Here is a 17,202-nt window from a genome sequence, read left to right as displayed (position 1 = left end):
GTGATCATTCATGATTATGTAGGTGCAGATACCATGAGTTTTCGTGTGCATGTGTTCGCGTGATTTTGATGTGATCGATGCGTGGGCAAGAACGTTCACTTGCCCAGCTCATGGTGCCTCTATCAGAATTCTCACTCAAGATCATGAAACAAAATGACAGATGGTACATGAGGAAAGTTATAAAGAAGACACTTCTTGGAGAAACAAAAGAACATCATGATGACCTGCTCTGTTTAAAAATCATGCAGTTCTTCCAACTTATTCTAACTTTTGAGCTGAAGCTCTGCTGCCACAACCCACAAGCAAGGGCTCAGTCCTTTTGGGTGGCATATCGTCATGACCACAGGATATGTATGAAAACAGAAGAGTGAGAAAGAATGTTCAGATAAAACAATAATTCAAACAATTAGCAGACTCAGCAATATATATTGCCACCACTCTAACATGGATAGATCGTGAGGTTTCCACAATGGCTGCTTGCGGATTTTATAATAGCAGTCGTGGCTTCAATTCATTGCTGTCACCTCAGGCAGAAAACTCTAAGTAGAAAGATAAATTATGTTGATCAGGTGAGTGTGAGGCACATTTTTCAAAGGAAAAATATACACCATGCTATCCGACTTTTTACTCTACAGCACACTTACCATGTTATCTTATTTAAGCTAATACGTCGTTGAGTTTTGGTTTTTCCTCAAACCGACGGGGCATTCAGAAACTCTCTACTTAATCTAGCATGCTACAACAAACAAACTTAACAACTCAATTTCAAAAACCAAACTACAGACATCAACAAAGCAACCAGACAGTAATTGAGATCGGTAAAATTGGCGATGGACCAGAATGAAACAAGTGCAACATTTCTATAGAATAGACTATCAATAGTTCACGGCATTTATCATGTGTAGATAGCTCATAGCAAAGATGTTACCATTACCAGTTAAAATTCCCAGTTAAATGGAACCTACTAGATAGCATAGCAGAAGTACTGCAAGGGCACAGCAATCCTGGACCAGGATTTCAGGATATTACAGAAATGCTTTCTATGGATATGGCCAGATGAAGTAATGGATCTCATCATCATCTTCTGCTTCTGGTATCACATAATCATCTTGCATCTCCAAGAGCGGAAGTGGAATGATATTCTCCTGGAAGCGATAAGGTGTAATGTGCACACGGCTTTCCTCACACTCACTGCATTTCACGTGTCCCAGAAACTTGCCATCAATATCACAGTGCACAAGATGCCCAGCATCAAGCTCAATGAGCAACTCATGCTTGTCGAGCACAGCAATCTTGCGTAAACATCTCACCCTTAGATCAAGCGGTAGGGACGCCTTCAGTGCTGACAGGTCAATCCGGTACTTGAAGGCCCAGACCTCAGCCTCATAGTCCTGCATCATGTGTATATCTACAACAATGCCATTGTGACTGGTGCACATAGCAAGCACACTGTCAATCTCCAACAACAGTGTCCAAAAGCTCATCCCGGTGGGACGGCTCATCCACCTAAATGTCTCATCAGCAGTGTCAAACACTAGAATTTTGCTGACGTCAGAGTGGTACCGTTCTAGTCCCCAATGCAGGCTGCCGCGGTGGAGAACAGATACATTAGACGAACAGGTCAGTCCATCCAGTAGGTCTTGTCCCATAGGTGGATGTCCTATGGGCCTAGGCTCATCAGATCCCACCGAGAGGACATAGAAATCAGTCGTGAAAGAGAAACCATTCTCATTCCTTGTCCAGATTGAGTAGAGCAGACGGTATTCTCTGGACGGGCAATGCTGGTAGAATCCTGCTATGCGAATGCTTTTAGCTGAAGCACGACATCTTGGTCCAGGAAGCAGCAACAGGGGAGCACGTTGGCGGGTTGTTGGATTGCAGATATCGAAGCGTCTGCCATTATCTTTGTAAGAGACGATGAGGAGGCCATCACAGGCAGCCTGGATAGCGAGGCTGTCTACATCCTGCGTGTGGTCAGCATACCAGAGGATGGGCCGGCAGAGCTTGCGGCCGGTAGACCCAGCATGGTCGCCGCAGAAGACGCAGAGATGGCCGTCACAGAATCTGTTGTCACGGTTGAAGCAATTGATGAGAAGGAGCGAGGGCTGGCGATGATGGTGAGCGAGAAGGAAGTCGTGGGCGGAGGTGGCATGGCACCACAACTTGCACACAGCACGGCAGCGAAGGATGTCCTCTGCCGGCAACCTGATGAGTATCTCCCCGGCAATTATGGACTCTGGCAAGTCGTCGAGGACTGTCACACCGCTGCTGTCTAGCTTCGACATGGTGATTGATTGCCGCTGCTCCATCTGATGATCAACTAAAAAGATGCAAAAGTTAGTATGTATTATATATTATTAGTAGAAATAATAGGAAACAGGCCAGCTCACAAACAGTAAAACACCTAAATGCAAAAATTCCACCAACGTACGACTGTGTTTCCTTTGAGACGCACATTTTGGCTATTATCTTTTTCAACAATTTAGATGATACACCAATGCTCATGTGACAGTAAAAGTAAATTGCATAACATTGTTTTGACAGCAGGGGCAAATATACCTGCAGAGAAAACAATGTCAATTATAACTATAAGACGCAAGAGAACGATAGAGAATGTTCTATCACAAATGTTAAAAGCAACAATTACACATATCTGTGAGTATGGCAAGCACAAGTGAGAATATTCAGCAATTTCCACTCCATTCACAGATTACACGTTCATTCAGATAGGAAAGCTATATAGGAAACTACATTTAGATGATAAGGTGTGGAAACATGGATGTATGATGTAGAGGGATGAGAAGGAAGGGTTCCTTTGGTCTTCCGTTCTCACACGTCCAGATCTATCTTTACCACCAACTTTACACAAATAATTAGATCTGGACCAAAGTAGAATCAAGTTTTTCTGAAGATGCACATTTCAGCTATATAAATGTTGGTACAGCAGTGAATCTAATGATTTTCCGTGACAACAATGTGCATCTGATGGCAACAATAACATTAATCAGTACAAATAGCAGCATCTCAATCACTGTATAATCAATCAGCAAGCACCAATAGCAGCAGCAGCAGCAAGCATTCTCTCAATCACAGGCTACACTAATCAGCACTCCTCTGTCTCCAGCAGAAGTAAACAGCAATCTCTCACTCATCTCAGCCGAAGCCGAAGCATCTCTCAATCTCTATCACCTGAAGCATATCCCATCTCTCTGCTCTGTTTTGCCCCCACGCCCCGAATCAAACGCCATCGTCCCCCTCCAGCAGAAACGCCAGCATGCCCACGGCGACGACGAACACATGCACATCCCGCTCCGCTCTCCGCCCAGCGCAGGAGCGCCTCCCCGTGTGCAGCCCCGGCGGCCGCCCCACCCCCTGTATCTACCGCCCGGCGGCGCCATCTCTCCCTCCCCCAGGCTTCTCTACTTTGCTTGATCTGAGACAAAATCGAGGGAGGGACGAACCTGTGATGCGGAGGCCGCGGCGCTGTGGCGGTAACGAGCTTCCCGGAGGCGGCCGTCGGCGTGGTCCGTCGACTGGGGAACGGATCTCGGCGCCGCCCGGAGAAAGTGGGGACAGAGTGTTTCTCCGGGGAGCCCCGAGAGGCCAGGGAGGAGGTCGGGACTCGGGAGAGTTTTTTTTTTTTTCGTTTCTACGCGTAGGCGTTTGTCGACTCCCATCGGTTACCTGCTGCACCGTCGGATATCCACGTGCAACCACTAGATCGTGTCCTCCCAAACATGCATAGAGAAACACACACAGCGCCCGTTCCCTCAGCTCGCCATCTCGTCGTCCCGTTTTTCACGGTTGTATCTCGTGGACAGCATTGCAGCTGGTTTGCAGTTCCGCCGTCCATAGTCACAGCACGGTCGTTGCTGGTTGCAGCTCCGTTGTCGACAGTCGGAACACGGTCAGCACTGGTTGTAGTTTGACCATCGACGATTGTAACATCTGGTGGATGCTTTCATAGTTCAAGATCATGCATGCAACAACATCGCATCACCGTCCCTCACACCTGCTACGTCGACTCCTCAACGCGGCCTTCGAGGGAACCGTCTGCTTCTGACTTTTTGTCAAGAACAAAGATGTAACTCACAACACACATATTGCCCAGTCTCCCATCCAAGTATGTACTCTACTGCCACAGTATCTGTTGGTGTCCTGGTGCCTACTTGCCTTCACCCCGTGTTTCTCCTCAACCATCATCAAATCTAGCAGGAGTTGCCCTTAATCAGGTTGTACCAAACTACCCATGGCATTGAAGGCCACATCCTCGGTGTTCAAGTCATCCAACTCAGGAGCACCAAGTTTTGTTCAGATTTCACAGGTCGGTTCAGTTCTGGCTAATCATTGGGTTATATGAACTCTTTAGCTAAATTCAACGTCCGTGACTCATGTGACGGCATTGTCATCGTCAACAACTATATCTGCAACCCGGCCACATAGTAGTGGACACCCCTTGTCAGAACACAAGTTTTGTCACCGTCTACAACTAAATTTGATTGGCCTCTACTGACACTAACCTTCTAGGGTGTACCACGTTCTTATTGATCAAACTCAAGACTGTCTTCTAATGTGCAATGCATAGTTGACTATTGTATCCTCATCATGAGCGCCAATAAGCTAATGCATATCGCACTTTTGTTAGCACCAGTGGACGGGGAAGATTAGGGTGACTGGCAGATGCTAGGAGATGATGATGAAATGCATTATTTCGTACGACCATAGAATGCACTACTTCTTTCAATTAACCCGAGGGAAATTCTAGTTTGATGTGCCTCAAAGTATCTATTCTACATAAATGCCTAGGAGTGATTGGTTTTTGACCATTCTTACTTCGGGTGATGATATTGGGTGTTAGTGCCTTGTTGGTTGAGTTTTTTATATGAACCAGATGTTTTCGCTCCATATTTAAGTATATAAGTCGTATGCTACGTTGCCAGCAATGGATGCTCACTTCTATAAAATTGTTGCACTTTTTACCATTTTGCTTTCCGTCCATTGCCTTGGCTTAATTCACGATGCATATGCTATTTTTCCTTTGCAAGAAGCACAAAGTGCTCGTGTGCAACCTAAAATATTGATTGCACATTGGTATATGTTCATGCTTCAAGGGTGAACTTGCAATTATGCGCTACTATTACCAAGGAAGGTCTAATCCGAAAACTCATGTCTGATTAATATAGTTTACATCACCCAAATAAGAATGGAAAGAAAAGTTGCGTTGTCGTGCAAACAAATTTTGATCATAGTGATGGATGGGCCACCCCGATGGCCGGGGAATTCTTGATACATAGCGATTTTAGGACTGGTTCTACAAGTGGTGGTGGAAGACATTCCTAGTGGATCTACGACTAATACAAAGTGATGTCCTGAAACTCGGGAGGCCAACAGGATGTTCCCAACTCTGGGCTCTGTAAGGAGCTCTCGTAGGGATTGACAATGTCCTCCACATGTTGCGCACCGTGGCGACTTCAGTGGAAGTTGTACCCTCTTTGGTCAATACTTAGTATAATCTTGATATTAATATAGTGCACTTTATCATATCTTTCTAGAGAGCATACAACATTAATTGGATATAGCCAAGAAGGAACTTAAATATTTACCTTCCTGTCACAACTACCAGCTCGGTTATAACCTCACATGGTAGGACAAACCCTCACATACAAGTTCATAAATGAGGCCTGTGAATAACCTAAACATGAGCAATGTGGCTATATTGCTCCTAATGTCTCACATAATCTGAATTTCCTTCGTCTTCTTTGGTCCATTCATGTCTGACACTTGTTATAACACTTGGCTCACAACAATTAGTGCCTACTCACTATGACATGTCTAAGGTGTATAACCTTGCATGAAACTCTTAGTTAGAAAGTGTAGCTGTAACACCTATCTCAACTTGAATATTAGCATGTAACCACATATGTGACACAAAAAAGACATCAGCATGCTATCCTTTCTCATAATATCTTCCCAAGCGACTTAAGGATACCCATTCAAAGCATCGACGAAACTTAGTGTTATGATGTCCCCATATATCCAACCTTGATCCAATAATCCGTGGGACAAGAATCAAATTAGTTCAAATAAAAACAAAAATTAGTTGTTGTTTCTCTCCCATTCTCCACACAACATGTAAAAAATGAAGTACTACCAATCAGCGAGACTCAGCATGCCTGCAGGGAGGAGAGGAGTACTGATAGCCTTTGTTTTTTTATGAAAGGAGGAGGACCCCCGGCCTCTGCATCTAGACGATGCATGCAGACACTTTATTAATTATTCACACGAGACCTTACAAAGTCATACAACAGTAAGACTAAAGCCACCGTCTAGGCAACATCTGTCGCTACTCCTATCCATTTGATGTAGGGATGCTGATAGTATGGGCCTAATACCAAACAGACCTCACAACCAAACCTAACATCTAAGACCTGAGGTCCCAACCAGGACGCCTGCCGGGTATGGGGCACCCACCAGTCCGGCACACTCCTCAACCAGGATGTCTGTCGGGTATGAGGACGCCGCAGCCACCTGCCACCAATCCATCTTCAGTGATGTACTGCTGCATCTACGTTGCCCGATCTAGCTGCCGTCGACACCACCACGACGCCAGACAACGCCACCATCATGCGCTCGTCCATCATCACACACCCACCGGCGAGACCACGCTGCTCCATGCCGCCGAGACCCACCGTCGTCGACGTGAGAGAAGGCACACCACACCACCTCACGCCTCTGCCATCCGGCGCCGCTCCACAAACAATGCCCCCAGTAGGGAACACGACACCGCAGCGCCGCCATCGTCCGATCCGGTGATCTTAGGATTTCTCCTGGAGCGGCATGAGCAGGTTGATGATAGTCTCTTGACGATGCCTTCATCAAGGTAACGACGTAGACGCCGCCATGACCGGAGTCGACTCGGATTTCACCGGCGACTATGTCTCCCCAACTCGCTGCCGGTACTAATAGTGGGATCCAAGATCCGTCACTACCAGCTTGGCCAACCGCCTTCGGTGGAGAAGGCAGCCACCACCACCATGCCCGGGCCAAGAGACCCGAACATCCTCGTGCCACGAAGATTACCCAGGGGGGATCTCCTCTTGCCGTTGTCGAGACGAGGCGCAGCCGCAGTTGATCTCGATCTAAACCCCTCGGGCCCAGATCAGATCTCATCGCATCTCGATCGTGTGGACGGGGACTCCCCGGGGGCGGCGCGGCGCCACTGCCTCAGGGGAGAGAGGTCGGGGGAGAGAGCCTTTGTGGGAGGAGGATTTCGTACTTGTGGGGGAGATATGTATCGATGTTCTCGGAGAGAAGGGGGGGATATAGACATTGGGGGAGTAAGGAGTTATTGATCGAGGGATCAAGCTACGGGCTTCGGAGAGATAGGATACCACCTAGGGATGTAGCAGCAGGTCGCAAAGGTGACAAGTTCACCCACATCTAGTCTATGTAGGTGCGTGAGCACATGCCAGCTTGGTGAGTGCCACGCTATTATATAGGCATAGTAACCACTAATGGACAAGGTTTATCTGCGTGTCAATGGTGGCTTGTCCTTCCCGATGAGCTGGAGCATACTAATGAGCCGTGGTTAAGCACTCATCAATGGAGATGCTTGACAGTGGGGGCTAATTACACTGACAGACCACACCACGCCCGTCGATGGTCATGGCTTCATCTTTGACCGGCTTAGATGGCTTTGTTCGTGAGTGGAGTGGCTCCAATAATAGATGAAAAAAATGGGCCTCTTGTTTCCCCGCTATCGGCGGGCCACTCCAGGCCCATCAATAGAGGGTCCATCAGGTGGCCTCCACTATCACTCATGATGTGTTGTTATATGTCCACTCACCTGGTTATGGGTGTGAGCTGTTCTCTCAGTGGAAGACGATCAACGAAAGCTCTTTTCTAGTAATGACACTTATTTGTATACAAATTCCACACACTCACTTGTTTTGTTTAATATCAACATCAAATTTATTATTAGTTTTTTGTCTTACCTTTTAGAATTAGGATATGTTAATAACAACTCTGCTTTTAATGCAAATATGTGAAATTTCGAAAATAGGACGCTACATGCGGCGCTAGGTAGAATGAACTAGATGCTACCCTGCATATTGCCACGCGATTGGGTGCAATATTTCTCAATGAAATTTGTATGCATAGAACATTAACATTTTGATTGATAATACGAGAATTTAAATAAAAGACATCTATTGAATAGTTGTAAAATATTTATTTAATTTAAGTAGTACTAGTGATCAAGTTAAGTTTTAGAAGAGTTACCGTATGTGACTCTATGGTCTAGTGGTACGGTTAGCATACTAGTAGCTTTCGGGAGTACTAGTTGTATGCGAATAGCCATAGGCTACTAGCGATCAGTGTAGCCAGTGAGTAGGAAAGGTTGTTTTGCAGCTTGTCGTGTTGCAACAGGAGTTAGTGCCCCTGTTGTGCTAGGATTAGTTTGAGTCGGTTCCATAGCTTGTTTCGGTCGTGTGTGTATATACACGAGCAAGGGTGCGTCAATCGTAACCAAGGGCATTGAAAAGAAAACAGAGACTCGGACCCGGCTAGGGTTCCTTCCCTGCTCCCCCAGCCGCCGGCAGCCACCCTCGCTCCCTCCCGCCGGTGTCGGCCGCCGGTCACGCACGCCTCGGCCCGCCTCCCTTCCCCCTCCTCCACCCCTCCCCCTGCGCTCCCGTCGCCCCCCGAGGTGGCGGAGCGCCCCCTCCCCTCCTCCCCGTCTGGCCCCCTCCTCCTCCTTCCCTTTCGCCGCCGCCGGCAGCGGCCACCGGCGTGCCCGGGTGGCGCCAGCGGCGGCGGTGTCCCTTCCCCGCGCGCCTGGAGGGGGAGTGGGGGCTCCCTTCTGCCCGGCGGCGGTGCTATTTAGCTGGCGGCGTGGGGCTCTGCGGTGGAGTTTTGCGAGCCTCGGGGACCCTCGACGCGGCGGCGTGGCCGTTGGGTGCGGGGTGGCGCGGTGGGCGGCTGGCCGGCGGCGCCCGCTCGACCTTTCGGCCCCATCTGGGCTGGGGCGGGCCAGCGGTTCGGAGCGCGGCGGCGTGGCTCCCTGATGGTGTGGCGAGGCGGCTGTGGCTGCGGTGGTGATGGTTCTAGCGGCCGGCGTGCTGCAGCGTGGCTCCAGGGACTGTTCGGACCCGTTGGGGTCCGGCCGGGCCGTGTGGCCTGGTAGGTCCCTGTCGCTACGTCCGGTCGGCTCCGCACATCGTGGAGGTTGTCCCCTCCAGTCGGCTGCGTTGTGGTTGCCCCTGAGCCCAGTGTCTCCTTGTCCTACCTCCAGGTCTCGTGTTGGTGGCCTTAGTGAGACGGTGAAGATGGTGCGGTGTCCGTTGTGGCATAGACTGGTGAGCGGCATGTTGGGAGGTCCGCTTCCGGTTGTCTTGGGTGACAGTGGTGATTTCGGGGCGAGAGAAATCTATGGCGGCTCGTTCGCCACCGGCGCAGCTGTGCCTGTGGGCGTCGTCAGACAGTCCTGAGGGGCATCGGTGATACCCCTTCCCCATTGCCATCCGCGTACCGAGGGAAACCCTAGAACTTGTTTGGGCAGCAGCGTCGTCATCGTCGTTTTCCTTCATGAAGGTGTTGCTTGGTACACGAGGCTTCGGAGTGCTTGGCGTGTGGTGGTACTTCTCTGGAGGGTGCAACGGGTGTTGGCCATCTTCGCTTAGTTGAGCTGCCGGCGTCGGTATTTGTTTCTTTTTCTTTTTCCTTCTTCTTTTGGGCTTGTTTGTGCTACGGCCCCAGCAAGCTAGTTGTATCGGTTGATTGTTGCTTTGTAATCTAAAGCCGGGAGACCCTTTTTCATCAAAAGAAAACAGAAGTAACGATACGGGCCCTTGGCTCAAGATTTTTGTGCGTGTGTGTTTGTTGTTTTGATGTTATCGGAACTGAGAGCGAAATCCCAACGGTATAATAGAATGGAAACAGTATAGCTTCTGTCCTGCATGTTTTCTTTGACCCCTTGTCAAATGCTGGAGCTCCCGCCATGGTTGGCATGTGGACGTGCTAGCGAAAAAGACAAAAGCGGTGCCATGCACTGCCTTAACCGGTTGGAGAGGAAAGAAAAACAATCCATATAAGTACATGGAATTATAATCTGACGTCCCAACGATCCCTTCTGACCTTTGCGTCCATTTGACTGAACCAACTAATTTATGCCACGAACATTCTGCTCCAAATTAAGAAACATAGTCAGTGCGTGTGTGTGGCTTTCGGAAGCCCACCTAACATGAGTCGCTGGTGCATGCATGCTTACATACTCATGACTGCCCAATAGCACAAAATGAATAATTGCTTTTCGGGTATGTTCTGTCATACTCCCTCCGGTCCTTTTTACTCCGTGTATTATATTTGTCTCAAATCAAACTTTACAAAGTTTGACCAAATTTATATTAAAAAATATTAACATCTACAATACCAAATATATATACCATGAAACTACATTTCATGATAAATCTAACAATATTGATTTGACATTGTAGATGTTGATACTTTATTCAATAAGTTTAGTCAAAGTAGTAATACTTTGACTTCGGACAAAACGTATATGAAGGCTAAAATGGACCGGAGGGAGTACTTGTGTAGGAGCTACCCACCGCAGCCGAATCATCATCAATTCTAAACAAAATTGGTCACTTTCGTTGGGGACTTGGAGTACAAGACAGATTATGATGTAAGCTAAATTACGTTACTAAGCTCATACTTTAATTCTACCAGCATGCATGCCCCACAGTTCTATGCATGCACCTCTATAAAGTATAAATAGCATGCACAAGTCAAGCTCTTAACACACAACAACAAGAGAGCTTAGCAGTGCCCTACTACATCACAGCTAGTCGATCTTTCGCAGCTTACGCTCAGTAAACAGTTCTAGTGTCAACAATGCAAGGCCCCACGGCATCTTTCAGGGTGTCTTTGTCCATCGTGGTCGCGGTGTTTCTCTTGGGCTCATCGGCGGCCGCTGCCCACGGCCTGAGGAGGGTCGTCTCCAGCAGCTCCGACGAGCCGTGCAACGAGATGACGCTCTACTACCACGACATCCTCTACAACGGCGTCAACAACACGCGGAACGCGACGTCCGCGGCGGCCACCAAGCCCACGGCGCTGAGCACGACCCACTGGAAGAACGGCACCTACTTCGGCATGCTGGTGGTGTTCGACGACCCATTGACGGTGGGGAAGGCGCTACCCGTGGCCGGGGAGGAGCCCGCGGCGCGCGCCCAGGGGTTCTACTTCTACGACAAGCAGGAGTCGTACACCTCCTGGTTTGGCTTCTCCATCGTCTTCAACTCCACGGCGCACAAGGGCACCATGAACCTCGTCGGCGCGGACCTCATGGACGACAAGACGCGGGACCTCTCCGTCGTCGGCGGCACCGGCGACTTCTTCATGGCGCGCGGCATCGCCACGCTCCGCCTTGACGCCTCCGAGGGAGCCGTCTACTTCCGTCTGCAGATGGACATCAAGCTCTACGAGTGCTACGTCTGACGTAGAGGGTGACACATCCATTTGCTCTGCTGGTGTGTGTCAATAAGGATGCTACTGTTTTCTATGCTTTTCCATTTAGCTTGGTGTGTGAGGGCAGGTTTGTGTGTTACTGTCGCATACATTGATAAGTATATGTGAAATGCACTCCATTTTTATTCGTCTTTACTGCTTACTTTGTAAGTGTTAGTCTAGTGGAGGATCTCTTCTATATATTGTCTAGAAGAAGATTTCCAAGTTTTGATGGTATTTCAATCCACATAGTCCTATCCTATTTCGTTTCTGCAATGCGAGGAAATTCCCTCCATAGGCCATCTTACCGTTGAGGAAATGTAATAAAATTGAAGATCTTGTTAGTAAATAAACTAGCACAGCCACCAGCGCAATTGCGTGGGCAACATATTTAATGATTATAACTATTTTTCTAAATAATTTTGAAAAATTGCATCGATATTAGATAATGTGTGGTTGTTTATTCTTCTCTAAAAGTTACACATATTGATCATCAGCATGTTCTCTGGAACAAATAAGTCAGGGGAGGTATCTCTTCTATATGTTATCCAAAAAAAGATTTCTAAGTGCCGGTGGTATTTCAATCCACAGTACCATCCTATTTTGTTTCCGAAATGCGAGGAAAAACCCTACCAATGCCATCTTACTGTTGAGGAAGCACAATAAATTTGAAGATCTTGTTTGTAAATTAACTAGCACACCCGCCTGCACAGCCGTTTGCATAGTTGTCTATGAATATCACCATCAGCAATGTAGAACAAGAGGTGCATATCCGTCATAGCTACGTAAATATTGCACTATGAAAGAGTCATATGGCCATAAACGTATGTACTGTAGCATATGAACGTGAATAGTGCTTAAATAATATTTTGTATAGTTCTGAGCCAAAATTCCCCTAACATGATAACAAAAAAAGTAAATAGAAAAACCATCAGGGTGAAATTCACAAGAACCAAATGGTCCACTAAAATGTTACCGGAACAGGTAATTCTACACAAAATAATAATTTATTTGTCTTCCAAACATAGGGTATATCATTTATTGTCGACTAGACATTATAGGTCGTATCTATCGATAATTAAACCATCAGGGTGAAATTCACAAGAACCAAATGGTCCACTAAAAAGTTACCGGAACAGGTAATTCTACACAAAATAATAATTTATTTGTCTTCCAAACATAGGGTATATCATTTATTGTCGACTAGACATTATAGGTCGTATCTATCGATATTGAAACCATCAGGGTGAAGTACAATTTTGCTTGCCACATAGCTGAGAACATCAGGAAGAGAGAAGAAGAATAAAACCTAAGGGAGGTCGAAGCAATCGAGATTTATGGACCAGAAGCGGATGGGGTAGCATTCGTGTAGACGGCGCGCCATTCTAAACAGTGGCTCGAGAATCAACTATGCATACGAAGGGATATTGGAAAGGACATGCTAGGATCATGAACAGGAGCTGCAACGTCTTTGCCGGCAAGGAGGAGCCACATCCATCTCGGGAGGTTGCACCTTGGAATGATAGAAGTACTGTGCTCAAGTAGTTATGTTCTCATGCCACTTGATTTCCACTATCATGCTAATCTCACCCTTTACCAAAATTCATGGCAACATGATAGACTAGCTAGCAGTGACGAACTATGAATCTTCGGCTCAATCGGTATTCTCACACGGTATCGGCATGTTCTATTGTATCATATAAAATATTTTTGAATCAAAAGTAAGAGGATGTGATTTATAAGGGAGTTATATTACCTGGTATGTACTTCTCTACATGCATCAACACAGATATTCTACATCTTGCCAACTTAATACATAATTTAGATAATTGGGAATAGTAGAAGATTCAATAGCATGCTTGCTTCTTATTTATGTAGAGATTTCCCAAAGGTGCTGCCCAACTTGGAACTCATTTATCATATGCCATGTTATCGATATACAGTTGTGATTTCCTCTTTTTTTCGTCCTATCAACTTAAAGAAAAAGAAAACAGAAAGCAAGCCATTTTTTTATTTTTAGGAATTCATTACAAGGTTGCGGCAATTATTATGATGTTGACATAGATGAATCTTTGAAGTACAACAATAGAGATATATCATGATCCAAACTTTCCTATACTGAGGCGTGGTGCCTGAAACTTTTAACCTTCCTCTGTAGTATTCCAAAATCCAATGTAAGTTCATATCTAATTACCACACAAATATACGCGATACAAAGTTTTATGTAGACAAGCACCAAAGACCTCATTATAATTGCATCCATTGAATCACCTCCATCTTGGTAATTAACAAACAAAAGGAACTATATTCGTCCATCTGTTGTAGCACATGAGTTGTAATAGTTTTTTCTTTGATAATGTGATACACACTTTTGACTACAACTTTTCCAAGATTCATATGTTATAAAGTATATACATATAATAAAATCCAACTAAATATTCTAATTTTCTAGAATGCAAGACTACACCAGACACAATAATAATATAAATATACATGATGTTTAATCTCTTTCAAGAAACTACTAGAATTAAACTCTACACCAAAAAAATTTATTGGTAGATTTGGGAAATTCCAATAAAATATAAGTGTATGAAAAGATATATTTCCATTAATGCTTATTTTTAGGATCCAAATTATTTTTACTAATAGTTATGTAATAAAAATAATAAATGATAAGAAAAATATTTGAATGGATTCTAGATCTTTTGCAATAAGAAACTCTATAAGAAGTTCAATGATAAAATATGAAAAGTGGTTAAAGGACATTGCCTGCAAAAACGAGCAGGCCACTTTCCTAGTTCAATTAATGGAAGTTTACATATAGCACCAAAACTGTGAATAACTAGCCCGACCGAATGCATGGATTGGCGACTAGTACAAAATTACTGTATACTAGCTGTGAAATATATTTATTAAATTTAAGTGGTATAATAGAATGAAAACCATCAAGCCTCTGACATGCATGTTTACATGCCAAGCTGACATGTCTACAAAAATAAAATATTTGCATATGTCCAGAGAAATACTTGCATATGTGCAGAGAAGTAGTTATGTCTGAAGTGTTCTCTTGTCATATGCCGAAGCTCCCGCCGTGGTTGGCATGTCGACGTGCATTCCTTTTCGGCAAAAGGCAAAAGCGCTGCCATGCATTCCTTAACTGGTTCCAGAGGAACGATGCACCCCTTTTCTGATCGTGTTGCGTCTGTTTGAGTGAACCACGTAATTTATCCCAAGAATATTCTCTGCCCCACGTTATAAAAGAGCAGTGCATTAGCTTTTGTGGGGCTATTTTGGAAGCCCACCTAACATGAGCCGCTTACATATTCATGACTGCCCAATAGCACGAAATGAATAATTGCTTTTCGGGTATGCCTTGTACTAGCCACCGCAACCGAATCATCATCAGTTCTAAACAAGATCGGTCACTTGTTGGGGATTTGGAGTACAAGAGAGATTATGATCTAAGCCAATGTTACTAAACTCAAACCTTCTATATGCATGCCCCACATACAGTTCCATGCATGCACCTCTATAAATAGGATGCACAAGTCAAGCTCTTAACACACAACAACAGGAGCTGCATCCTCACTTAGCAGTGCTCTACTACATCACAACTACTTGATCTTTTGCAGCTTACGCTCAGCAAACAGTTGCATTGTCAACAATGCAAGGTCTCACAGCATCTTCCAAGCTGTCACTGGCCGTCGTGTTCGCGGTGTTTCTGCTGGGCTCGGCGGGCGCCGCCCACGGCCTGACGAGGGTCGTCTCCAGCAGCTCTGATGAGCCCTGCAACAAGATGACGCTCTATTACCACGACATCCTCTACAACGGCGTCAACAACACGCGGAACGCGACATCGGCCGCGGCCACCAAGCCCACGGCACTGAGCACAACCCACTGGAAGAATGGCACCTACTTTGGCACTCTGGTGGTGTTTAACGACCCCATGACGGTGGGGAAGGCGCTACCCGTGGCGGGGGAGGAGCCCGCGGCGCGCGCCCAGGGCTTCTACTTCTACGACAAGCAGGAGTCTTACACCTCGTGGTTTGGCTTCTCCATTGTCTTCAACTCCACGGCGCACAAGGGCACCATGAACCTCGTCGGCGCGGACCTCATGGACGACAAGACGCGGGACCTCTCCGTTGTCGGCGGCACCGGCGACTTCTTCATGGCGCGCGGCATTGCCACGCTCCGGCTCGATGCCTCCGAGGGAACCGTCTACTTCCGTCTGCAGATGGACATCAAGCTCTACGAGTGCTACGTTTGACGAATTAGGGTGACACATCCATTGACGGTGTGTGTCAATACGGATGCTGTTGTTTTCTATGCTTTTGGATTTATCTTGATGTGTGAGAGCAGGTTTGTTGGTGATTGTCGCATACGTTTATAAGTATGCCAAATGCACTGCATTTTATTCGTTTTTACTTTTCATTTTGTAAGTGTTAGTTCAGGGGAGGTATCTCTTCTATATGTAATATCTAAAAAGGATTTCTAAGTGTTGGTGGTATTTCCTATTTCGTTTCTGGAATGAGAGGAAAAGCCCTCCAAAGGCCATCTAACTGTTGAGTACAATCAATGTTTTAAATAGCCGGCTATAGCTCCGCTATAGCCCGCTATATAGCCTTTTTACTATGGTGCCGCTAAATGTTCCCATATACAAATAGTCCGCTATAGCCTGCTATAGCCCGCTATAGCTCCGCTATAGCTGATTTTTAGGTCCGCCGCTATTTGGCAATAGCCCGCTATTTAAAACCTTGAGTACAATAAACGGAAGTACTGCACACACTGCAGTTGTGATGAACGACATCAGGACGATAGCTACTTGGGTGGAGCTGTTTGGCCTTGGACTTGGCCACTTGGGTGGTGGGATATGTCATATCGTGTGCATTTTGTCTGGACACTGCTCTCCATTAAAATTAAAGATCTTGTTAGTAAATAAACTAGCACAGCCACCGGCCCAATGATTGTAATAAATTTTCTAAATAATTTTGAGAAATTGCATCGATATTAGATACAATGTTTGGTTCTTTATTCTTCTAAAAAAGTTACATATATTGATCATCAACATATTCTCTAGAACCAATATTGACCACTGTTTATTAATGAAATATATTCAAATTCCATGATAATGGCAGTCGAAATTTCAAATTTGGACTGTGCCGATGTTCGAGACATTAGCTTTAAATAACTGGAGGAACTATTTGAGATCATACAGATCTTTGCAAAAACAAATAATCTTATAATTTTTGGAAAATGTTTTGTAGTCTAATGGTTATAAATATTCCTTCATTCATAATGTGTCGTGCCCGTTTTGGTTGTTTCTCAAGATGCAATCAGGTAATGGTTAAATAAAACTAAAATTAGTAAGTTTGTACAGTTCATTCAACATGCAATTTCAATATGTAGCTGAAATTATTTCATTTCTTAGATGTTTCTTGTAAACTACCTTGTTTAAATAGCTTATATTGATTCCTTATAATGTCTGCTTGATTTCAAAGACATCTCAGGATCTTACAAACCGAATATGTTTGCTACAGAGAAAAGAAGGAAATTGGCTTCCCTGAGCGGCGCAGGCTGTGGTTGATGTGGGCTTGCAGCAGTCGCCCACTGGTGCAACGACGTCCTATGCAAATGGTTTTTACCCTCTTTTCACAACATAGTTTTAAACCTTGCCTGTGTGTGCGAAATGTGTGT

General features: G+C 45.6%; 3 protein-coding genes across 3 annotated transcripts; 2 read left to right on the top strand and 1 right to left on the bottom strand.

Moving 5' to 3' along the window:
- Positions 1-841: 841 nt before the first annotated feature.
- LOC123187150 (uncharacterized) lies at positions 842-3,660 on the bottom strand. Its single transcript, XM_044598924.1, has 2 exons — positions 3,462-3,660; positions 842-2,309 (listed from the first exon to the last, which is right to left on the bottom strand). The coding sequence occupies exon 2, from the start codon at positions 2,307-2,309 to the stop codon at positions 1,041-1,043; it is 1,269 nt and encodes a 422-aa protein (XP_044454859.1). The 5' UTR covers positions 3,462-3,660; the 3' UTR covers positions 842-1,040.
- Positions 3,661-10,806: 7,146 nt separating this feature from the next.
- LOC123187151 (dirigent protein 5-like) lies at positions 10,807-11,662 on the top strand. Its single transcript, XM_044598925.1, has one exon. It carries the CDS (start codon positions 10,894-10,896, stop codon positions 11,497-11,499), a length of 606 nt encoding a protein of 201 aa, XP_044454860.1. The 5' UTR covers positions 10,807-10,893; the 3' UTR covers positions 11,500-11,662.
- A 3,510-nt stretch (positions 11,663-15,172) lies between these two features.
- On the top strand, positions 15,173-15,775 carry LOC123187153 (dirigent protein 5-like). Its single transcript, XM_044598927.1, has 2 exons — positions 15,173-15,526; positions 15,626-15,775. The coding sequence occupies exons 1-2, from the start codon at positions 15,173-15,175 to the stop codon at positions 15,773-15,775; spliced, it is 504 nt and encodes a 167-aa protein (XP_044454862.1).
- Positions 15,776-17,202: the final 1,427 nt, after the last annotated feature.

This window comes from Triticum aestivum, chromosome 2A (assembly GCF_018294505.1).
Source record: "Triticum aestivum cultivar Chinese Spring chromosome 2A, IWGSC CS RefSeq v2.1, whole genome shotgun sequence".
Taxonomy (NCBI): Eukaryota; Viridiplantae; Streptophyta; class Magnoliopsida; order Poales; family Poaceae; genus Triticum; species Triticum aestivum.
Note: the sequence above shows the minus strand (reverse complement) of the source record. Positions and strands in the feature narration are given on the sequence as shown.